We start from the raw sequence: 24,456 nt of genomic DNA, 5'->3' as shown, positions 1-24,456 counted from the left end.
CGGTTCTGGATGGCGTCGAGCGGCTCACAGCCGAGGAGATGGATGAGCGGCGGCAGCAGAACATGGCCTACGAGTACCTGTGTCACCTGGAGGAGGCCAAAAGGTAAGAACTGCGAGGCCGGTTCACCTGCGAGCTGACCGAACCTCTGCAGGCCTCTGTGGAGCTCGGCGCTCATTCAGTGAACATCCAGCGGCTGCAGCTGATGATTTCAGTGTCAGTTAATCCGCAGATTATTTTTCTTTGGCCACGAAATGTTAGAAAACAGCTTCTAACAACGACTTCCTGAAAACAAAGGAGAAGTCTTCAAATAGCTTCTTTTCTAAAGATAATCAGTTTTACTACCAGAAGAGAACGAAAAGACGGAAATATTCAAGAACTAAGAAGCTTGAACTGAGAATCATTTCATAATATTTTTGCCTGATTCATGTGTTAATCTGTCGATGGATTATCAGAATTGTTGCTGATTAATTCTCTGTGGCTCAGCTGTCAGATCGACTGATCGCTCATCTCGAGCTGTGGCACAGGTTTTTTAAAAAGATGGTGACAGATCCTCACATTGATAATTGTGCTGTAGAGCTGCAATGATTAATTTGTTGGATCATCAAAATGAATCTCGATCAGTTCTGACGATCGGTTAATCATTGAATCTTCTTAAATGTGAGGATTTGCTGCATTTCTTCGAGAGTAAATGACGAATCTTAAACTCTCGGCTGGACAGAAGGAGCAAGTTGAAGACGTCGCTGGAGATAAATGAAGAGAATCTACGTTAAAGTGGTGTGAAAATAAAAGGCAGATCAGTGGATGATGAGGTGAAGCGACTGAAGCTCTCTCTCTCTGGTCGGGCTTGTTGTCAAACCTCAACTTTTTTTTATGGTATCAACTGTGACAGATAATCCAAATCTGGTCACACACTCGATTCTTACTTTCAGTTTGTGACAGATTGATCCTCCCGTCCTGTCTGTGCACATCTGCAGTCATCATCCGAGAACGTTGGATCGGTTTGCAAATGGATGAAGGTTGATTTTAGAATAATATTCAATAATTCAAACTCAGGTATTCGTGCTGGTGGAAACATTTTTAAAAGACGCCCACGCAGCTGCACGGTTTGACATCTTAGAAACTCTGGAGATCTGCTGTTTTAAAATGGAGTAAACAATAAATGTGAGGCTTAAAAAATAAATGACACACTGAAAGATTGACGAGAGAGAGATTTTTCACCTGGACAAGACGATATAACATCAACATCCTCGCGATGTATAACGACATCTGTGATGATGTAATTAGATTTTCTGAGATCGTTCATGGAGGAAAATAATTCTACAACACGACTTTTATATTTAGAAAATGCTTTCGGCCAAACTTCTGCAGTCATGCGAGTCTGTAAGTGTACGAAGAAGTAGTGGAGGACACACACACACACACACACACACACACACACACACACTCTTCTATCTGTGTGAGATTGCCTTCAGTGACTCTGGCGTCGACCCCCCGTTGCGGGCTCGCAGATTCAAAAGAGGAAGGATTGTGCGAGACAGGAAGTGACTCAGTCCCTGTTGATTTGAGTATCTCCCACTGTTGCCACAGAAACCCACGGTTGTCATAGCAACAGGTTCCGGTGTCGCGTGGTTGTGCGCCCTGATGTAGAAAAAAACAAAAAAAAAAACAGAAACAGAATAGCTGAGTGGTTGTGTGATTGTTGTCCTCCATCTTTCACCTGCTCTGCTGTTTCTTTTTTTTTTTTTTTTTTTTTTTAAATATTTCTTATCGTCCATCTGTGATGTTCAGGAAATTCCTGGAATGATTCGCGTCCGGCCCGTTTATCCTCCGCCTGACCATCCGTACTGTGTGTGTAAATCTTGTGTAACCAACAAAATAAGTACGAAACGTTAACTTCCTCCAGACAAACTGCCCGTGTTGTGGCTGCTGTTTGTGTTCATGCCCTTGTGAGGATTAATATAAAAGTTTGGGTTCTTCGTATACGTGACTTGGCTTTTTCTAAACGCACCACATCACTGGTGTCACGTAGTGTTCAGGGTTTCCCCACCCAAGACATTTGCATGTGAGGAAGAGTTTGTGTGCAGCTTTCGATGAGCTCCATGACCAAAAATGGCCTTTAACTGATCCCAGTGTGACGGGACACGTAGAATATCTTCATCTCTGTCTGAAATTACTATTGTTATATTTACTGGCAAGCTAATGGCTAATGAGTTAGCATCTCTCAGCTCATGAGTGGTGTGTACCTGAGACAGTGTTTCTTCTTGCTGTTATTCGATATGATTATATTTTTGTGATGCTTGCGGTTAATTAAAGCTTCATCTTATCTGCCCGTCAGAGCTGCAAGATATTAAAGGAACAGTTCACCTAATGTTGATGGAAGGTCAGTTGTTTAGGAGAACGCTGCGACTGTGAAGCTCCAGAAGTGTTGTGTGTGTGTGTGTGTGTGTGTGTGTGTGTGTGTGTGTGTGTGTGTGTGTGTGTTGTGTTGACCATGAAACATGATGAGTTAATGATTGTTTGTGGGCGAAATATTCTTTTAAATGAAATCTTCAACATGGCTGCTGCTTTATTATGTTCCCAGTCCGAACTTTGAAAGTGCCGTCGGTTTAATCATGTGAGGTGTTTGAACTCCTGCCGATCTCCGTCTCTTTTTCTTCAGATGCACAAATGAGTAAATGCTGCTAATCCCTGTAATTGATCCTGGATTTGTTTCCAAGGCAGCTGTAGGATCTGAGATGCAAACACCCTCGATTAGTCACCAGACGTGTCAGCGCAGAAATCCACCGTTGCGTTGAACTGTGGAATATTATCACGATCTACATCAGGCGCTCTTGTTAAATATTTGCTGGCATCGCTGCAGCGGTTCCTGTCCTCTCACCTGCTGCACCTCCACACTGTGAGCCTCCTGATTGGCTGATGAGCTCCCACGGCAGGTGTGTGTGTGTGTGTGTGTGTGTGTGTGTGCTGCTCCTCCATCAGGCCAGAGTTTCAGGTCGGCTGAGCTCCATGTGGGGAATACCTGAGCCTGCAGGGAATGCTGGGAGAGTATTTTTCTGATGCAGAGAGGTATGATGGGAATGTGTGTGACAGGTGCACTGCAGGGTGTGAGAGCCGACCTGAGGGCCTCGACACGACGGCTGCAGGAATGCATTGTGTCACTGTTATAACACCTCGGCTGTCATTGCCTCACTGGACTCACTCTCTCAGTCAAGAGATGCAAACTACGTGTTATCACTCTTATTTTCATGTTGAATGCAGAGAAGGAGTCTGAGGCGACCTGCTGTGCTCGTTATCACGCCACATTTGAATGCTCGTCACCTGTTCATCGATACCGACCGCTCAGACCGAAGCTTGTGCTCGACTGCAGAGCTACAACTCTCACTTCTTTACCCATTAATCTGCTCCTTATCTTTTTAGATTACAAGATAATTTGTTTGGCCTGTTAAATTGTTTGAATTGCTGGTTGTTCAAAGACAGAATCAAATTCTCTCATTGAAGAAGCTCAAAGCTGCAAATTTTGGGACATTTTTACCTGACAAGTGTCTTTTTTTTAGATAAGAATAATAATTTTTAACTTGTAGATATCAGCATGAAACTTCTCCGGTTGAATACTCACATTAGGAAAATTACTTTTTGCATCACAAGGTTTCTGAAATTGTTTGTTTAAATATGCAAACGAGCCATTTGTGTATGTAAGTGCTGCTGAAGTGGAGACACTTTGAGTAAATTGTCAATAAAGTTATTTATATTTGCTCAAACAAATAGGAGGCAGATTGACTCACTCTCGGTCTCATATCTGCTGTAAATCACCTCCGTACTGCGTCCCGTCTCTTCAGTCAGTCTCAGACGTGTGTTCAGTCCCAGTCTGCCGTCCACCAGTGTTCACTGGCTGGTAGCTAAGACCAGTTGAGCCCTCTTGCCCGCGGTGACCACAGGTCCACTTAGCTCCACGGCTAATTGAGCTACTTGCTAACGGCAGCTAAGTGTGTTGTGAGCACCAGTTGGTGGTTACCGTGTCCCAGCTTCCTTCAATTTCTGACCATGAAACCTCCCCAATTATTCTGCTTTGTTGCTTTCTAATTGATATGTTCTCATTTGCTTAATTATTCTGAACAGAAATCTGAACTACAGTAAACCTAAATATCTTTTTTTTTTGCCATTTTTTTGGTTCTCGTCTGAAAGAACACACGTTTTTTACTTGCACCTTAAGCTCGTTCTCGGTGTGTCTATAAACTGGACTCTCTCTTTACGCTCAGCTTTCACTCTCATGCTTCAGTCTTTCTGGGAATGTAGTCGGACGTGCTTTCAGTCGTATACTTTATTGATTGGTGCACATTCCCTCCTCATCACATCAGTTTCAGGTGGTTTCGCCGTAGATCCGCTGATGATAAACGACACACAGCAGCGTCTGAAGTCAGGCCGCCGTCGTACGCCGTCCACACTCGTCTCTCGCTCGCTTCCTGTTGCTGCCTCTCTGCGTGCAGTGAAGCGAAGCCGGTTGTAAATCACTTGCTCAGCAGATGTTTTCAGCCGGTGACGTGGTTAGTTTGGGGCGTAGCTGACAGATCTGGATTCTGCAGGTGAACCAGATTCCACACGGATTTGACGGCACGGTGAAGACCGAGTGAAAGTGGAGGAGGAGCGTTTGATTTGTATTTTGGGGGGGGAAGAGAGACAGATTCATATTTCAGGTTGATATTGAACCGTTACATGTTATCAGATATCCATCAGCTTGTGAGGGAGAAGAAAGAAAATAAAGACGAGTGACAGTCGATCACCCCGTCGTCTGTTTCAGAGCCCCGTCTTGGTTGAACTTGCAGGACGGCTCTGATCTGTGGAGGATCGTCACAGTTATGTTGGGTGTGCTCACTTTCACTTTCAAATGCTAATCGGGTTAAAACGAGCGATTTGTTGACAGCCTGTTGGATTGTTGGAGCTCGTGTGTCTCATGTTGCTGCCTTACTGGACCTACTGGTTCCAGTGAGTGTCGTCATATTTTCAGGATCTCAGTGATTCACTTTGTAATTACCTGGTGAAAGAGTTTCATTGATTGGGACGACGACCTCAACTTTAAAAACCTGACCCAGTAGATGATATTTGATTAAAGGAACAGTTCACCCAGCAGTGCATTCTCTTACACACCTGAGGTAACGGACATGTTTTAAAATGTTAAACAAACTTCAACTTTATGTTTGTCTTCTTTGTTTTTCACATTTTAAATCAAGTCTCCAGTTACTTCTGTTGTTTAGCAGAACGCTGCAACACTATTTTGCAGTGAAGCTCCAGAAATGTTCTGTGGACGACGAGACTTCACCTGAGTCTCCATCAGCATGGAGGAAGAAGAAGGTGATGATGATGATGAGTGGATTTACATTTCTGGGTGAACTTTTCCTTTAATTCCTTACAGTTAGTTGCATAAAATTGGTCTGACAAAACATCATGTCAGGTTTTTATACTTACTTTAAAATTGTCTTTAAGTCACCAAAACATAAAAGCAGCATGACAACAACAAGTATTAAACAAATTTAATAAATAGAAATATTGACACACAAAGGAATGTCACAGTTTAGAAACTGATTCCAGTGCAGCTTCTGTGTGCGTACCTCTGCAGCAGTTCTTGTTCAGACAGTGAGAGATAACCAGCGTAATGACGGCTTTACAGCGAGAGCTAAATGTTAAACCAGCAGGACACGAGCATCAGTGTGTCAGCCTGCAGTTTCATCGTCCCTCCACCTGAACTGCTCTTTGAATCCTCCTCGTTCACCATCGCGGCTCCTCGCTGTCGGTCGCTGCTGCTCGTCGTCCCTCCGTCACCGCGGCGAGAGTAAATACAGAGCAGTGTTTAGAGAGCGGCTCCCATCCAGGTCTATTTACAGCACACACACACACACACACACAGCGTTTAGAGTTAAATTGGTGTCTAATTAGTGTTTTGTGTAAATTTGCGAAATGACAGGGTTCCTTTTTAAATGTGAAATGTCACGAGAGTTTGAAGGATTTGAGGATTAAATTATGCACTTCTGAAAACGACCGGTCTCGAAAACGTTTTAGACCAAATAACCAAAATGTGCCGCGACTCTTTCTGAAACTTTATAGCAACAAATAAAAAAAAAAACAAAAAAAAAACAACAAATGGAATCGCGACCTTAAAATCTAAAGGTGACCTGTCAGTGCTGAGCGTAGTGAACAGTTCACCTGTTGGCGGGCAGGTTTCCTCCTCGCTGACTGACGTGCAGTCCATTCATATGAGGTCATAGTAACTGTGTGTGTGTTTGTGTGTGTTTGTGTAAGAGCCCGGTCCAACAGCAACACTTCTGTCATAACTCACAATCAAATACTTCTTGAGAGAAATGACAGATGTTTGAATTAAAAAAACCGTCACAGAGGCATTTTTTTTTTTATTGGGTCACATCGCAGACAGTTTCAGGGAGGAACACATTTGGAATTGCTTTATTCATGGGGTTAAATTTAGCCTTTATTTATTTATTTTTCCACTTGCCTTCAGTGGATTAAATCACCCCAAAATGAAAATCCTTTCTTGGTCTCCTCCTCCTCGTGCTGATGGAAAGTCACGTGAGGTCTCGTCGTCCACAAAACATTTCTGGAGCTTCACAGCAAAGCAGATTTGCAGCTGAACACCTGAAGTATCTGGAAAACAAGTCTGTCTGATTCTCTGGAAGCCCAGAGATCCCCGAATTGATATGTAAAGATGTTATTCACCCTTTTTTAAAGATGAAATCTTCAGCTAAACGTGGGTGAACAAGCTCAACCACGCGTCGAACCTGTAAATAGAATTCCTTTTATGGTTGTTTAAAACAGAAAACACAAGTGGATGAATGAAATCCACTTCAGGCGCTTTAAGCTCAGTGAAGGTTTGGCTTTAAAAAAAGGGTGTAAATAATGTGTCTTCAAACTAATTTGGGCCTCTGGAGAAACAGACCAGACGAGCTGTATGGAGCCATTTCATGTTCGTTTTTTTTGTTTTATTTTCTCCTTCAGTTGTTTAGGGGAAACTCTGTTTTGCTGTGTGAACCACGAAGCTTCACCTGACTTTGAACCAGAATGGAGGGAGGAGACTATGACCTAATTTTCATTTCTGGGTCGGGTTGAATACTGTGGAACTGAGGTGCCAGTATTCAGCAGGAACTCTGCAACATGTGGTCCTTTCACCTTGGAGGAAACACCAGCAGGACCGCAGGATTCTGGAGGGCAGTAATAAGTTGATATGGATCAGTACAGAACAGAGAAGTGTGCAAAGTTTGTCAAGTCATCATGAGCAAACGTATAAAGCTGGGAGTCGGACAAACTGCAGATTTATCACCATTTATGAAGTTGTGACATGACTACTGAAGTTTCAACACACCATGCTGCTTCTTACGTCACCTTTCTTTCTTTCTTTCTTTTTTTTTTTCTTAAGTGTGAGAGCTCTCTGGATTGTGCAGCGTCTCTGTATTTTAATCTTCCCCTCCAAGAGGGGCTGTTTGTTTGAAAAAGGACGAGCGAGATAATCCATCACAGCAAACAGAAAGATAATCTGTGTTTTATCTCTGATCCGCCGTGCAGAGTCGAGTGTTGTCGTATCAGTGTGTGAGATTACACTCCTCCGTCTGCGCCTCCTGTCTGTTTTCTGACGCTCGCTATAATAACGATAATCTCCAGAGAAAAACATCCATCACTTTGGAAACGTTCCCGTCACATCCAGGACTGTGTTTTGTGCACTTTTTCTATCTGGTTGTGAAATATATCATTTTTTAAGAGATTGCAAAATGAGGGAGTTTAATCACAGCAGTGTTCAGAGTGCGATGAGGCTCTTACACCTTTACAGGAGCTCAGTCTTCTCAGTTTCACCCGTCGCTGAGAGTCCTGCCCAGTTCCTCCTCCAGCTTTGGCCTTCTGCCTGTAATTTCCTGTTTTCGAACAGTTTCCAAACACTCTTGTGTATAGCCGCTGCTGCAATGAACATTATGTAATGTCAGACCCCGGCATTGTGTTACTCTGCACAGAACAATGGCACAAGAGTGATGTGTTGGAGCCTTTTCATGGCGTTGATACGATCTGTCCTGAGGCGGCTGATCCTGGGACTGTGCGGACTGAACCAGCACCCTGTAAACAACTTCTTCTACTGTTTGTTCAGTTCAGGAAACCTCCTGCGCCTATTTTCATCTTAGTTTGTTTGATTTCCTCTAGAACTGCACTGATGAGTAATTATTTTGTCTATTAATTAGTTGTTTGGTCTACAACATGTCAGAAAATGGTCTCAGACGTCTCCAGTTTACTGCGACAGAGGAGGAAAGAAAACGTTCACAGTTAAGAAGCTGGAGTCAGACAGTTTGGAGAGAGAAAGATCAATGGATTATACAAATAGTTGTCAATTGTGTGAATAGTTTACAACTTACCTAAACTAAATATTGAAAGATCTTTCTAAGATTGTGAATAAATGTGAAGCTGAGTCATCCTTGTTTACACTCAGCTCAGTTGTAACGTTAGCATATCAGGTTGACGTGTAAATGTTGGTTTATTTGCATGCTAATGTTTGTCATGCTAACAGATTTAGCTCGATCGCATAGAGGACAACAGGAGCCTGGTTGTTAGTTATCAGATCATGAAGTGTAACACGATGTGTTCACAGGATGCCTCCTATTCATCGTCCGTGTTCGCAGCCTTCTGGTGCGTGGCGTTCCCAGAGGTATGGCGTTGCGTTGCATGCTCCTCTTTTGCATAAAGTGGCGGTCTAGGCTGCATTATACAAAGTAGGGAGGGACATCTGGCGGGACTTAACGCATCATGTAACTCCAGGAAAACTATGTATACAAACCTTTGTCTAGTTAAAATGAAGACAGAATGAGGAAATGCATTTCTGAGCCTTATCCTCGACAAAAATGTCCGAGTGAATCATCTTCACGATGTAAGAAAGTTGTGGCGTTGGTCCAATCAGGTGCAGCCATGGAGCGTCTGCGAGGCGACAGTGAAACAGTGGGAAGTTAATCGTGACTGTTAAATACATTTAATGAGAACTTGCTCAGTGTTTGTCGGGATCGTCGGACAGATGTCGTCCTCAGAGCCGCAGCACCAGAATGAATATAAAGAGTTGATTCTTGTCCATAAACACTCTCTCACAGAGAAACTGTAATCTCGTGGACCGCCTGTTTAAATCAGCGTCATCTGAGGTCCACGTCTCCGCTCTGAGCGCCGAGTTTCAGCTGCTGTGTAAATGTTACCTGCTGAGAGCCGAGGGGGAGATTAGGAAATAGGCCTGAGTCACAGGCGGGAAGTCAGCAGCGGGGAATGTGGGAATGAAAGAGAGAGGGATCAGTGGTGCTGAGGGCCCTGCAGGAGCGCCGCCCCTCCTCCTCCTCCTCCTCCGCTGCCTCTCACCTGGCCGTCTGTGAAACTCGACACTACGAGTTACTGCTCAGGTTTGGATATCCGTCACAGTCAGGGAACGGTCTGTGAATCCTGCATGGTGATGAAATCTCTCAGTCGTAGAGAGCCGAGCTGACACAGCAGTTTCATCTGACTCACTGTCACCTCCATCACCTCCATCACCTCCATCACCTCCATCACCTGACGGCTGCAGGGTTTTCTGTAGGTACGTCAGCCCTCAGCTGGTATTTGCACTCAGATTACCTGGACTGTGGTCGGTGGCGTCTCTGAGGCCACGGGTCAGACGTGACGGATGAAGGAGGGTCAAAGGTCACAGCCACTAACAGCAGAGCTGCAGTGATTGATCGGTTAATCAACTGATGCAGACTAATCAAATAATTGTTAAGAACCTATTAATCATTTCTGACATTTTGAAGATTTTGAAGAAAGTACAGTTTCGAGGTACTTCTACTTTTACTCGAGTGTTTCCATCAATATTTTTTTGACTTCTTAAAAGTGACGGAAACACGACATTGTGTGTGTGTTTGTGTGCGTCTTGTCATCATCATCACAACCCCGCAGATTTATCTCGTCTGCCCACAAGACTGACTTAAACGTTTTAATTGATCGGCAGACGTGTTTCTCTCAGTCCTCTGATCGATAATCAGCCACTTGTTTCAGCTTTAACTCAGCGATGCAGCGAGCGCTCAGTTTGCGGTCCAGACGTGAGATGATATCGTAGTTTTTCTCTCGTTAGCGCACACAAAGCGCTCAGTGTTACGAGCTGTGAAGTTCGCTGCGGCTGAGAAGAGAATCGCTCTCACACGCTGAGTCTGGATTTCACACAGTGACACAGTGTCAGTCCAGCTGCTGTCGGGTCGTTTGAGTGCTGAGAGGACGAGGTCAGTTGGTGCACAGATTCCAGTGTTGCAGCAAAGCATGTAATGGACAACTTGGCACCCACTCATCTTTTTGTGTGTGTGTGTGTTTCCCTCTTGTCATTATACTCCCATGTTTTCTCCCAGCCTGTCCTCAACAGTGCAACAGTTCATGAAACACCTGCTGTACGCCGAGGAGTGATTTATTGATTCCCACGATTAGAGATCATCTTCACCCCACCGACACTTTCCTTAAAAATACGTCTTTAATCAGAAAACTGTGTGTGTGTGTGTGTGTGTGTGTGTGCTGCAGTGGAGCGTCCACATGTTATCTGCCTCTCCAGCTGTTCTGTAAACACGCTGCACTTCCCCCTCTTTCCTTTTCCAGGCGCAGATGTATTTATAACGTCAGGGACAACTGAGAACGGGACATTGTTGGAAGTCGCAGGCTAATTGTTTCTACTGTTTGTCGTCACTGAACCTTTTTTCCCCCCGACAGTCCATCACACTTCAGTCAATCTGTGGTCTAAAATTAGCATAATGTTTGTCCTTGTAAGGTCTGTTTCATGTGTATTTGGGCAGAGGTTCATTATTAAGAACGTTACATCAGGGGGTTTTCCTCAGCTCGCGGTCGTGAGTTGTGGTTGTGAAGCTGCTTACCTGACAGTTCTGACTGATCTGACAGAGAGGCAGTGAAATAAAGACAAACGTGGACGAGACAAACTTCCAGCAGTGTTTAAAACCCAGCTAACGAGCTAACGAGACTCATCACAGTCTCCCAAAGCTCAATGAATGAGCTGACATACTATCATAGTCTTTTCTAACATATCGAAGCATCGAGGCAACGTGCTTGTTATGAATTGATGCGACTCATATCTCATGTCCAAATAATGGCACTGATCAGCACGTCATTTAACGTTTGTTCAGATCTCTGCCGTCGTACTAAAGAGACAAGCAGCAGCTGATTGGTATCTTTTTCTGGAGGTTTTTATTGTGAGACGACAGGAAGTGTTTGGTGATCAGCTGCTCTTTGTGTCTGACAGAGAACACGCTGCTCCTGAAACGCCTCGTCAGTTGTCCCGCCTTTAATTCTGTGACTTCTTTGACACATTTGCATAATTTATGCTCATATTCACGCTAGAAGTGAAGCTAACTGAACGCTGAGATCACAACAGAGCTGACAGGAGATGCGGTGAATAGTGCTGGGTCAGGCGTGTGTGAGCTGACCAATCAGAGCAGCCTGCATGTTCAGGAGGCGGAGCCTTAAAGACACAGAGCTGCAGCACTGGACAATAAAAGAAACCTAATTTTTGACCTGAAAGTGAGCAGAATATGTCTCCTTTAAGGTTTTTAAATCTCAAACACTTCAGTAATTAAAGCGTGTATGTTTTTCTCTGTAAACTCAGCGACCCAGTCAGATAAGTTGACACTGAAACGCCTCCGTCTGGTTTCTGTGAAGTTCTCTGACGGAACAATCAGGGAACAGAATGAAATCAGACCGAGTGTTGACGCCTGAATTAAAAGTTGCTTGACTGAGCAGAAATCTGGGTGTGTAATCCCAGTTATGCACTTAATGTGGTGAAGAACATGCTGACGTGACAGTTTCTGCATTCAGGACATTGTTTCCAGTTGATCATGTTCATGTCAAAAGACACGCAGACTAAAATCTGGCCACATTTAATCGAAAAGTGAAAGTTTTTTAACACTTATGTGACCGTTCCTTTAACATTTTCATGATCATATTGTACCAGTACATTTAATTATGTAGGACATATTGAAAGCTTTTGATCTGCAATGATCTGATGATATTAAAATGATCTGTAGTTCTCTTTCTGTCATATCACAGACACAGATCTTTGACACATCACACTCTAGACACAAACGATCATTGTCTTCTTACAAACAATGCAGCAATGAAACCCATCAGGCCGCTCCCAGAGAGGGGCGAGATAACAAAACCTCCCAGCGTGTCAGTAACGAGGCTTGTGGTCAGTCGGGGTAATCCTGATGTTATTGCCCAGAAGTTATTAAACATTAACTGCAGTGGAAGGCTCAGAGTGGTTCCTGGGAAAGAGGAAGTTTGTAACTGAAGTCCAAAGTTTCTTCATTGCCACACGCTGAGCGTTATTAACAGACCCCCTGCAGAGAAACAATCTCCGCCGTCCTCTCAGTGAAGCCGGAGCAGAAGCTGCAGCAGCCGCGGCGGCGCTGTGGAGGAGGAGGATGTACCTCGAGAGCGTCCGGAGACGGTCCTGCCGGCGAGGTGTCCGTGTCTTCCTGGACAGACGGTGGTCAGTAGCAGAGCTCTTCCTATGAGACTGACCTCCGAACTCGGCACTGACTGCAGCTTCCTGTCCACTCACAGGATCTCAGGAGGGAGGAGATAACCATCCTCTGTGTTTCCACAACATGGAAACACACAGCAGACGATTTCACCTCAGTCCAAGTGTTTTCTGACCAGACTGATAATAAAAACTTCCTCATCAGGATTATGGGCTGAATGGGGGAAAATGCCTCATTGTCACAACTTCATAACAAGAATGTTAAACCCCCATTAGCACCGTTTGCTAATTAGATCAGCTGCATCTCTGTGTCACATATTTGTAGCAGCTCATTAACAAATTCAAGCAGATACAAACAAACTGTGTGACACAAGCAGTTCCTTTATTATTGGTTTCATTGATTCTATTATAATTAATATTTTATCACCCAAAACGATCACTGCGATAATAAAAGTCTGCTGTCAGTATTCTGATGCAAACATTTTTAGCGTGTAGCTAGCTAGTTATGCTAAATAACTATCTCTTTTAAAACCAGATTTTGTAAATTGAAAATACACAAATTCCAACAGTGTATGCCTACAGCCTAGTTTGATTATTTTAAAGATGATATTAGATTTAATTTGGATGTTTGCAGACATTTGACTTCTCCCTGTAGTTGTGCTGCTCTTTATGTTGATCTGCCTGGTATGACATGAATGTAGCATTAGCCTTCAGGTAGCTCAGCTCCTCTGACGTGTTGTTTGATTAGCTTGTCTAACTCTAAAAATTCCAGACAATGTTTTCATATTTGTGGCTCATATTTTTTAATTTGTCGACACGTCTGCTGGTGTCACAGTCACAGCTTGACGTTTATTTTGGCCGTTGTTGAAATTCAGCTTGACATTTTAAAATCTCATTCATAGCTGATGTTCTCACTGGTTAAGTGGAGGGTGTGTCTGTGTTTGTGCTGGCCTGGAAAGGGTGTGTAGCTCTGATAAAGGAGCCATTAGTTAGGAGTCTTTATGGAGCCTTTCACTGCTCCAGTGTGGAGTGAAAGGAGGGGCTTGTTCCTGCCTGGCAGGCCCAGGCCCCGGGGCCACGGGTCGGCCACCTCGGCCTCAATAGCGGGCCTGTCTGGAGACCCCATGTCACGACTTCCTGGGAGGGGAGTTGTTTCAGCTGGCTGTGAGTTGGCCCGTCCACTGCAAAGTGTGGGTCTGAGTGTATTTTGTACGAGGACGAAATGTCTGAGCAAGAATCCCTGAGAATGAGGCTCGGTCAGGACGCGGGTGTAGATGTGAGATTAGTTTGGATTTGATTGAATTCAGTTAGTGAAGGTTGTGTGTGTGTGTGTGTGTGTGTGTGTGTGTGTGTGTGTGTCTGTGGGAGGAAAGGAATCTTTTAATCTTGCCCAGGATACTGTTCACCTTGTTGTTGCCTGACAAAGACCGTAGTTAGAGGAGAGTGGGAGTGTTTTCTCAGCAGATGAAAAGAGGGAGGCTGTTTGTGTTTGACCTCCCTCCTCTCGCTCTCACTCTGTGAAATTCCTCACAGCCAGCGATAAACTCAAGGTTTTCATAATCAGAGCTGATATTTGGAGGCCGTAATAAAACCGGGCGGACGCTGCAGAGAGAGGAGAAACTGTGACGCTGTTTATTCACAGGAAAGTTCAGTCAATTCAGGCACAAAACATCAGGCTTCAGTAGAATAAAATACATTTTTTGATCTTTCCCCAGTAATGAAATGGAACGAGAAAAGTGCCACATGTGATATTAGTAAAGCTGAAGAGGGAAGAAAAGGAAGTTAAAGTAGATTTCCTGAACTTTTCCTCCAAAGTTGCCCTCTGATCCATCTGTTAAAATCTGTGCAGCTTAATTAAAAGTAAAGTGAAAGTCTTAAAGTATCTGATATTAAATGTTAGATGTAAAAAGTAATCTTCTGACAGTAGATCTACAAAAAAAACCTCACCTGGTCACTAACGGCTCATAAAGAGTGATCAGCTGTTACCTTACCGGCCTCCACACGAGCAAAACACCCGGCACTGTTCTCTGCAACCTGGGATTTGTTCCTGTATGACCTGTGACTGAGAGCTTTACGTTTTTGTCTCTGAAATCAGTTAGTGAAGTGGAAATAAGCGATGCAGATTGGATCAATGAGGGCTCGCTGAGGAGAACGCTGCGACTCCTCCTGCTGATGATAAATGAGATGGATATCTAACGAGTGACAGGAGAAACCAGCGTGATTCGTTTCCTGCTGCGATTAAGTTAAAGGAACCAAACTGGACCGTCCTCGTCCGTGGTTACTGGACGGCGATGACATGAGGAGGTGGAATCCAGTCCAGAGCTCAGCATGTGTCCTCTGTGGCCCGGAGCTGACGCGGGCGCCCTGCAGGAATGTGACTCCACATCATGAGCTAAAAGAAATGAAATGTCACACATGAGGAATGCTGGGAACCTGGTGTTCAGGAGGAGAGGTTACCACAAGCCGCGCTGCTCAAGGTGTTTGTTGTCCCGGAGCTGCAGAGACGGACGAGTTTTGTTGGTGCAGAATAATTCACAAGAAGTCGAGAGGCGCTGCACCGCAATCCACACGTCACGTCTGATCGTGTGTTTATCTTTTACCAGGATGCTGTTGTTGTGAGGTTGGAATGTTCCCTTAAGGCTCCTTATATACTGTAGAATATCTAAACAGGTTCACTTTCCTACATTTCTCATAGTTTTTTTTATTCCTTTTGGTTCTGACTGTCGTGAGTTCAGACATCCTCTCTGAGTCTAATACACAAGATGCTCCTGAATTAACTTTACCTGAGGTCGATGAAAATGTGCAAATTTCAGTGTGCTATGATTCTTTTGATGACCAGTACGCTCATGTCTTTGGAGCCAACTAGCCACGTAGCTCAGGTTACATTCTTAGTGCTGATTTGTGCAAGACAGTCCCAAATTTTGACATATTTCAATGCTGTCTTCCCCTTTGTTGGCATATAATGACTAAAATTGAACTGAAGTCAAGCAGTGAAGTACCACGAGCTGACGTTAGCTTAGAAAGCACCACGAGTGGCCATGTCCAGTCTGAAGAACACGGGGTTCACTTGAAAACGCAGCCATGATAATGTTCGATGGTTTGATGTTTTGTGGTGGGAACAAGCACAGAATGGTTGGGGTTTAGTACTGTGCCAGGTATTCGTATGTCTGTCTTCCTGACGAGGGATTTGGTCGGCGTGATGGCAGTGCGACGCGAGATGCAGTTTTTGAACTTTGTGTTCTCATGTCATCATGTTGTAGTCACTACTGAACAGTCACCCGTCAGTCTGTTTCAGTTTCCTAAAGCCACACTGCTTTAACATTTATATTACTGATGTGGCTACACTCTACACGTGTGTGCACAAGTATTTGTGTGGTAATGTTTTAATGTTAGCACTATAAAAAGGTGCCTGTGTCTTCATCAGCTGTTGAACACAGCTTTCTGTTTTCTGCTGCCATGAATCCTTTTGAATTTCTGTCGTGTGGCTCACAGCGTTTATGTGATCCGATTTGTATACTTCAGTATGGATGCATGCTTCCTCCGTATGCATGCTTTGTGTGGTTTGTGACGTGCATCCGCTCTCCTCTCCTTGCAGATGGATGGAGGCCTGTCTGGACGAGGAGCTGCCTCCCACCACGGAGCTGGAGGAGGGGCTCAGGAACGGCGTCTATCTGGCCAAACTGGGAAACTTCTTCGCCCCGCGCACCGTCTCCCTCAAGAAGATCTACGACCGCGAGCAGACGCGTTACAAGGTGAAAACTTTTTATTCTGCACTCACACATCAGCATCATGCAATCTGCAATGTAACTGGCAACTTATGTGGTCAGTAAATATAGTGCAGAAGACCGAACAGTGGTGGGTGTGATTTATTTTCCTCAGTTGTCTCTACCATCCCCATTTTTATAACGTTTGTAAAGCAGGAAGTGACAAATAAATGAAGTCAAACCGTCATCATCACTGAAGAACTGTGAAGCTAAAGATGGACGTGTCATTTAACCACAAACACATTTTCTGCCGTTAACGGAGCCGCTAAAAAGAAGAACCTGTTCGTCTCATCGTTTCAGCCACACGGTCCTCGTGTGTTTCCCTGCTTTGTGTTGTAGCATGAAGTTGTTGAGTTGAGCTGGGCGTCAGTGTGTCGCTGCTGTCGGTGTGAAAGAGGCAGATTTGAGTCTTTGAGTCGAGACTGAAGCACATGTTTGTTGTTCCTCTGTTTCAGGCCACTGGTCTCCATTTCAGACACACAGACAACGTCATCCAGTGGCTCAACGCCATGTCAGAGAAGGGACTGCCAAAGGTGAGCATGGCCTGTATCTCTCTCACACACACACACACACACACACACACACGCACACACACACACACACACACACACACACACACACACACACACCACTGATATCTGTCTTATACAAATGTACCTATGAACGAAGTTGGAGTGAATTTGGTTGAAAACAAGTCGAGACTTCACCCAGATTTTCCACTGAATGTGGAGGAATAACAGTTTTTATATTGTGTTGCAATGTTTAGCATGCTAACCAGCTAGCCCAGGCCTGTCTGGGTAAACAGCTCCGGGGCTAGTGGCATGTACAACAACACAGAAGCTTGAATTTGATTAAATTATAAGATTTAGTCGTTTATTTTAATGTAAAAATTGCTGTTAAGTTGCTGCTTTTTTTTCCACTTTATTATAGATTTGCTGAAACAAATTTGATTTTCATACTATGATGCAATTAGCTGAAGCCAGGGGCTCACTGGAGAGGAGAGGGGCGTCTGGATCTGTAAACTGTTTTGTAAAACAGGACACCGAAAGGCTCCTTTAAGTGACTACACAGTCTAAAAGAAATAAACAGAGGCCTATTATAGCAAAAGAGCTTTTCTGAGAACTTTCCACCATGTCAGCTCCGGGCAAACTCTGAATATTTGTCGTCGTGATGGCATGAAACTATTGAGTATCGGCCCCAAAATCCCACCAGTTGGCAGCTGCAGCAGAAAATAGAAGTCACTGCCTGCAAAAGTTCCACTTCGGTTGCAGCGCTCAGACAATGCCGGGGCGTGTGAATGCACATGTACATTGTGTAAGCTCTAATATCCTGATTCACTCCTGCACACGTGCTGCTACACGCCGACACGCCGTCACCGACCTGCCGAAAGTGCTCTTGTTGACTCATTGTTCCTGTCTGTGTTTCAGATCTTCTACCCTGAAACCACAGACATATATGACAGAAAGAACATGCCACGCTGCATCTACTGTATACACGCACTCAGGTACTGTGTCTGCTTTTGTTTTCTGTGTCTGTCCGGCTGTACAATCACACCGCTGGTTACATTCCTCTGCTGATTTGTTTAGAGTGTTTAAAACACTTTATCAGGGGCAACAGACAGACATAATGCTTAAAATGAATTCCTCATTTACTGGATCCTGAGTGCTCACGACTCACCTGACTGGCTGCGTGCTCCCTGCAGACTGAGCATGTTTCACATCTGTGACATTTTTATGAGGTGGGTGTTTTTCAGCAGAGAGGCATTCAGTGGTACGAGGTACGAAGCGGTTTGTTTTTGATAGAGCATTCCACCTCGGGTAGTAAAGGTGCAGACACACACATGGTGTTAGTGTGTTTGTGTGTGTGTGCCCACATACATACACACAAGCGAGCTGTGTGACTCGTCCAGACACAAACCAGAAACACCCCGATGCCACAGTAGCACGCTCACTGATTCTTAAAAACCACATGACACAAACAACATGGTGTCTGGTTGTTGCTGTTGTTGTGGTGGTGGGAGGCTACTGTATCTCCACAGGCTGATTCACTGGATTTAATCTCTAAAAACTGGACTTTACTGCAGCAGGTGGTTTCTCTTGGACAGCTGTGGAGCAACATGAGCACAAGAAAAAACATATTTCACATGATTTTTGGGATTCAGACTCTGCTGTTGAGAACCAGACTGGAGCTTCTCCACATATCACATGTATAACATACTGTCAGTTAACTCCACCAATTCTTCACAATAAAGTGTACAAGTCTTGTTGAGCACTGCTGTATTTTCCGGCCCATGTTGATAAACTTCATCCAGTAAGCTCAGCTGCATTGTGGGTAATGTAGTTGCCAGGTTTTGAAAGCAGTCCTATAGCACTACTGGACTCACTGTGGACGGATACACAGCAGAAACAAAGATATCACCTTTTCAATTCCACACATTCTTCTTCTTTTTCAACACCTGACACCTACATTTCCCACAATGCACCTTAGCCACTGAGTGACATCACTGGTGGCTATCCAAGAGCCTGGTTGTTTGGTCTACAACATGTAAAAAAAAAAAAAAAAACACAGTGAAAGATGTGGATCAGTGATTCCCAGCGCTCAGGATGACGTCCTCAGATGTCTTTTCTCCTGCTCCTGTGTCACCTCCTCTCTCATGAGGCTTTTACTTACTGTATCTCTGCCTGCTGTTACAGTCTCTACCTGTTCAAGCTCGGCCTGGCCCCTCAGATCCAGGACCTGTACGGAAAAGTGGATTTCACTGGTAAGAGTGTGAACACGAGTCTGTGCATCTGGTTTCCTCATCTGTCCCTGTCAGCCCAGTCATGTTATCTTAAATCCAGAGTGCTACAAACGTCCCCATGTTGTGAAAGTTAACGTGGAGTTTAGATGTGTTGTATGTGTCTACACCCCGAGAGGAGGAGCTTTGTTTTTTCATGGAGGAGCTGCTGGAAATGTTAAACTCATTAGTAACTGTGAGAGCTTTTCCTGTCAGCTCCCGCTCGGCACTCTGTCCAGCAGCCAGAGTCAGAAATGTGATTAACACACGAGCCAGGAACAGTCTGTCTCCGTAGACTCTCACCTCCCTCACCCAGCCCCCCGTCTGCTCCCCTCTCCCCCTCTCTTTTTGTTTTTACACCTCCGCCTGTTGATCTGTTCCTTCTGCTCTGTCTTCTCCCCCAGAGGAGGAGATCAACAACATGAAGAGTGAGCTGGAGAAGTATGGCATCCAGATGCCCGCCTTCAGCAAGATTGGCGGGATCCTGGCCAATGAGCTGTCCGTGGACGAGGCTGCATGTGAGAGGGGCTCGGATGTCACGGGGAGGGGGCGGGATCTGATCTGAGCTCGTTACGTACTGTAGTTCAGTCGACTCATGCTTTCATAATGAAATGGATCAGAACATACTGGAGTCTCCCCACGTCAGCGCAGATTTTGATTGGTCAGATCATTTATTGACACAGCTCCAGTTCTGATGAGTCGATGTTCTTGTAATATAGACGTCACCTTGTTTCACAAATGTTAATAAAATTAACATCCTGTGTCATAATACCTCAAGACGCGACAGCAGCAAGTTCGCATGAAAGTTTAATAAGTAAACAAGATCAAAATGTTGAGAAAGAAAATGTGTTTTACATCTTCTCTCCTCATTAAACAGGAAAATACATTCGTACGCTCGTCTGAAAGTTTCTCTTCACTGTCTCATTGAGAAACACACTTTGACAGCTAATAGGGGCATTTAGCTTCATGGCTAACTGAGCTAATTGATAACAGCAGCCTGTCGCTACAGTGGAAGAGTAAACAGTAGTTAGCAGCATTAACACTTTGCCCCTTTATTCTGGAGCTGCCATTCAATGCTGCACATTACGCATTTAATTGCATCTAACTGAATCTTATTTCATTCCACGTGATTAGATATTGGTCGATGATCAGTAATGTTCTCATTAAATATAAAGCTATAGCCAGGAGACGGTTAGCTTAGCATTAGGACTACACAAAAGAGGGAAGCAGCTAGCTTAGCTCTGGCTGAAGGTAAATACAACAAGCCTTCCAGCAAGCTAACGGCTCACCTTCCTCTCCTCCGTCCTCAGTACACGCTGCTGTGATCGCCATCAACGACGCCATCGACCACGGCATCCCGGAGGGCACGATGGCCGCCATGCAGAACCCCAACGCCATGCTGGTCAACCTGGATGCAAACAGCGCTCGTCAGTACCACGACACACTTTACCAGGCCAAAGGAGAGAAGGTGGCCAACTCACGCAAACGGGTACGAAGTCTCAGCACCAAGGGTTCACAGACGGATGGGTGGATGGTGTATATGGTGTCCTGGGGCATGTTATCCTTAAGAGACCATAAAAGGCCCATATAATTACAAATTGTCCACTTTTTCATTAGTAAAATAATTGGACATACGGCCTGAAGCAGAAGAACATTTTGGCATCAGACAGTAAAATGCTGAGACCGCTCAAACCACTGAGGCGACAGAAATGACTACAGTAAAGAAAGGTGACAGGAACAAAATCACTCCATCCTCTTCTCACAGATTCAGTGAGGGATCCATGTAGGATGTGTGTTGGGTCACTGGGTGACTTGAAATATGTTTTGCCGAGAGAGAGCGCAAGACAGCAAAAGTACCCTGTAGAGAGATCTGATTTTCTGTGGAGTCCTGTAGGAAGCCTGTGATGATATTCAGGGTTAAAGTTAGTTTTTGTTCACTATATTTTTTGTCGCTCTGCTCCAAAAGCAAATGGAGAATGCCGATGCGGAGAGAGACATCTACGACGAGCTCCTCACGCAGGCAGAAATCCAGGGCAACGTCAACAAGGTCAACGGTGAGTCACATGAACACCGATGTGTTAATTCGTCTCGGTTTCCACGGGACAACAGAAGTTAAATGTCAACCTCCCTCCCACAGTGAGCAACGCCTTGAGTGCAGCGGAGCAGGCGCTGCTGAGCGGCGATGAGGATAAACTGTATGAGGCCCTGAAAGCCATGGGCGTCCAGAACCTGCAGGCCCAGAACAAAGGCTGGTACCTCAAACAGCTGCAGGCCGACCGAGAGAATAAAGAGCAGGTGGGAAACCGAGCCGTACGATGTTGTCAGGAAAAAATTTAAAGTTTTTCTCCCGTGAGTTCATTTCAACTTCTTTCCTCCTTCATCAGCTGTCTCCAGGAGAAGTTCTGACGAAGGATGAGCTGCAGAGCGGCGTCGACGTGGCCAATGAGATCGCGGCAGGCTACCAGAAGAGTACGCACATTTTACATGTCACATACGTTAGAAAGCGAGAGTATATTGATTATAAAGAAAGTTTAAACATACAGAAACTGTTCCTTTGTGTCACAATTTTAAATCAAATTAAAATCACCTTTCAGCAAAGGAAGGAAGAAACCCTGAGCAAGATTAATTCCAAGTTTTATACATCAAATATATAAAGCTTATCATTCAATTTGGATGATTGCTTTCTGCCCTTAAATTAGCAGTTTTCCTTATGGGAGTTCTGTATTGCAGTCAGCGTGACTCTAGCAGGAGCAGCGCTGTGCTAGAGGAGATGTTTAGTGATACAACAAGTTTTAATATTACAAGCTTAACTCTGTTTGGCTCGTCTGAGGAAATAATCAATCAGTTGAGGCTGCTGAGCGTTCAGTATTGTGACTAGCAACACAGCGACCAGTGTGACGACCTCGCTAACTTCTCTTTATATTTTGTAATCAGCCTGGGATTGCCTGGATTGTTGAAGCATGTGACGATGAATGCATGAACCTGAATTTGAGCATAATTTGGGACCTTTTCCAACATTTTTCTTACAATTTCTCAGTTCCTTGTGTTTCACGCGTGACGTTTAATGTCCTGTGTGCAGTGCTGAAGGCAGTGGAGCGCATCAACGCTGCCATCAGGGAGGGCGTTCCAGAGAAGACGGTGGAGGAGCTGATGAACCCCGACGCTCAGCTGCCCGAGGTGTACCCCAGTGCTGCAGACCTGTACCAGAGAGAGCTGGTCAGCCTGCAGCAGCAAAGCCCGGAGGTACACACTCACAACAAGCACACACAAATACACACAGTAACGTGATCATGTGGTTTCTGAGGCCAAACTACAGAAGCAGTTGACCTGAAACACACCAGCGACTGTACAGCTAACTGTACCGCAGGTGTGGTGTGGAAATAGATTCATGACCTGATGAGACACAAGTGATAACGCACATATTAAAAGCACCAAGTTTTTACTCTCCTCGCCTTCGGATTATCAGTGAATTATTCTTTATAGGCACGAGCACCAAACAGAGGACATTTGAGAGAACACGAGGCCTCGGCAACTTTTTGTTTTCTTTGTCTCCTATTTCATGACATCTTCTAGACTAAACTCATGAGTCAGGAGTGGAAATAATTGTTAGCTGCAGCTCTACGGGGACATTTATTTACTCTCGAGGGATGAACAGTCTGATCTCGATGGCAGAGTTGTTGAATCTCCTCATACTTCTGTTTCTGAACTTCACAACCTCATCGATCTGCTGCTAACAAACCAGTAGAGTCGTGTTGCCAACTAGATGGCTGTGCTGATTGGATGGCTGACTTCACCTGGCTCTTCCTCGGGTGCAACAGGAGTTATAATAACTAATGCTGTGGAAGATGAGGAGCTTGTGACTTGAATGCAACACTGTGTTTTAATGGTGGAGAGATTCATGAACTCCTTCAAGTCTGACTGTAGTCTGCAGGGCAGCGGTGGCAGTTTCAGTTCAGATTGAGGATCATGATTGTGATTAAATAGATTAAGTTCACTTGTTATCAGTCAGTTGTTCTTTATTAAGCACAAACACCAAAGCAGCTCTGGTGTACTTTAAAAAGTAATTGAAGAATTGCCAGATTTATATCGCTGTAAATTAAATAATCTTTTGTTGGATCTGACAAAACAAGCAATATGAAGACATTACCTGCTGCACTAGAAGCTGTTGATGGGCTTCTTATAAACAGATGAGTCAGTAATGTGAATAATTTTTAGCTGCTTAGCTTATTGTCAGTCTGCGTGAAAGACATACAGTAACGTTTCCAACCATCTTTAAAAGCCTGCAGCTGTTATCAGGCAAAGCTGCCTTTCATCACAGTTTGATGTCGGGCCATGTTTCATCCGATTTGACTATCGGATCACAAATCAAGACACCGTGAACACAATGTTTGGCAGCTTGACATATGAGGTCAATTTGTGGCGTGTTCACTGCAGGGCTCGCTGTCCCACCCAGAGCTGCTTGTTGCCGTGGAGATGCTGTCGGCCGTGGTGCTGATGAACGAGGCGCTGGACGTCGGAGACCGAGCCGCCCTCTGGAAGCAGCTGTCCAGCTCCGTCACTGGCCTCAGCAATGTGGAGGATGAATATGCACAGAGGTGAGGACGCGACGCCTCGTGATGTGTGAGGTTTTTGGACCGAGGCGGGTTGTTGGTGTGTGTGTAACGTGCCGGTCTGTTTCTCAGGTACATGGATGAACTGATGCGTCTGAAGGCAGCAGCCAGAGAGGAGGGCAGCGACTACCTGACCTGGAACGACATTCAGGCCTGTATCGACCAGGTCAACCTGACTGTGCAGGAGGAGCATGAACGTAAGAGACTGACGCTCGTATCTGTTCACACCCAGATACTTTATCCAACAAAAAGAGTTAAACTATCACAGATATTATTGTACCCATGTCACCCATCTATACATCTGCTTTTGTGCTTGCAGGTATTGCCGCCATCGGCCTGATCAACGAGGCCCTGGATGAAGGCGACCCCACCAAGACCCTGGCCATGCTCCAGAACTCCTCCGCCAAGCTCACAGACGTGGACCCGTCGGTGGCTCAGCACTACCATGACATACTGCTGGAGGCCCGCAGGGAGAAGGCTCATGTAAGAGACACACATAATGCCAGAGCTGCTGCATGGAGCTGCATGTAGAAAATGGATGTCCTGGTCTTTCCCTGGTTTGTGTTTTCATGTATATCTGGTACTCAGGGGAACATTATGCAAACACGGCATGCAAACAGCATCTGGCTTACAGCTACATCCAGACTGCTGAGCTCCACGGCTAACTGAGCTACGTGCTAACAGCAGCTAGTCGCTACAGCGATACATTGAATTGATCAGCGGAAAAGCCTTCATGCTGCCTTTTGATTTCTGGCCATTTCATGCAAATTACACGTTTAATG

At 44.9% G+C, this 24,456-nt stretch overlaps 1 protein-coding gene across 1 annotated transcript in view; it reads left to right on the top strand.

The window, feature by feature from the left end:
• The window catches only part of iqgap1 (IQ motif containing GTPase activating protein 1), a 41,428-nt gene that overhangs the window by 1,461 nt on the left and 15,511 nt on the right, over positions 1-24,456 (top strand). Inside the window, exons 3-16 of the mRNA XM_037095021.1 lie at positions 1-103; positions 16,120-16,276; positions 16,744-16,821; positions 17,716-17,792; positions 18,982-19,049; positions 19,469-19,582; positions 20,375-20,553; positions 21,031-21,118; positions 21,202-21,359; positions 21,449-21,533; positions 22,144-22,307; positions 23,499-23,659; positions 23,747-23,871; positions 23,994-24,157. Coding sequence (XP_036950916.1) covers positions 1-103; positions 16,120-16,276; positions 16,744-16,821; positions 17,716-17,792; positions 18,982-19,049; positions 19,469-19,582; positions 20,375-20,553; positions 21,031-21,118; positions 21,202-21,359; positions 21,449-21,533; positions 22,144-22,307; positions 23,499-23,659; positions 23,747-23,871; positions 23,994-24,157 — 1,721 coding nt within the window. The remainder of the gene's footprint in view (positions 104-16,119; positions 16,277-16,743; positions 16,822-17,715; positions 17,793-18,981; positions 19,050-19,468; positions 19,583-20,374; positions 20,554-21,030; positions 21,119-21,201; positions 21,360-21,448; positions 21,534-22,143; positions 22,308-23,498; positions 23,660-23,746; positions 23,872-23,993; positions 24,158-24,456) is intronic.

The sequence above is a fragment of the Acanthopagrus latus genome, chromosome 4 (genome assembly GCF_904848185.1).
Source record: "Acanthopagrus latus isolate v.2019 chromosome 4, fAcaLat1.1, whole genome shotgun sequence".
NCBI lineage: Eukaryota > Metazoa > Chordata > Actinopteri > Spariformes > Sparidae > Acanthopagrus > Acanthopagrus latus.
This window is presented reverse-complemented; position numbering and strand designations above follow the sequence as displayed.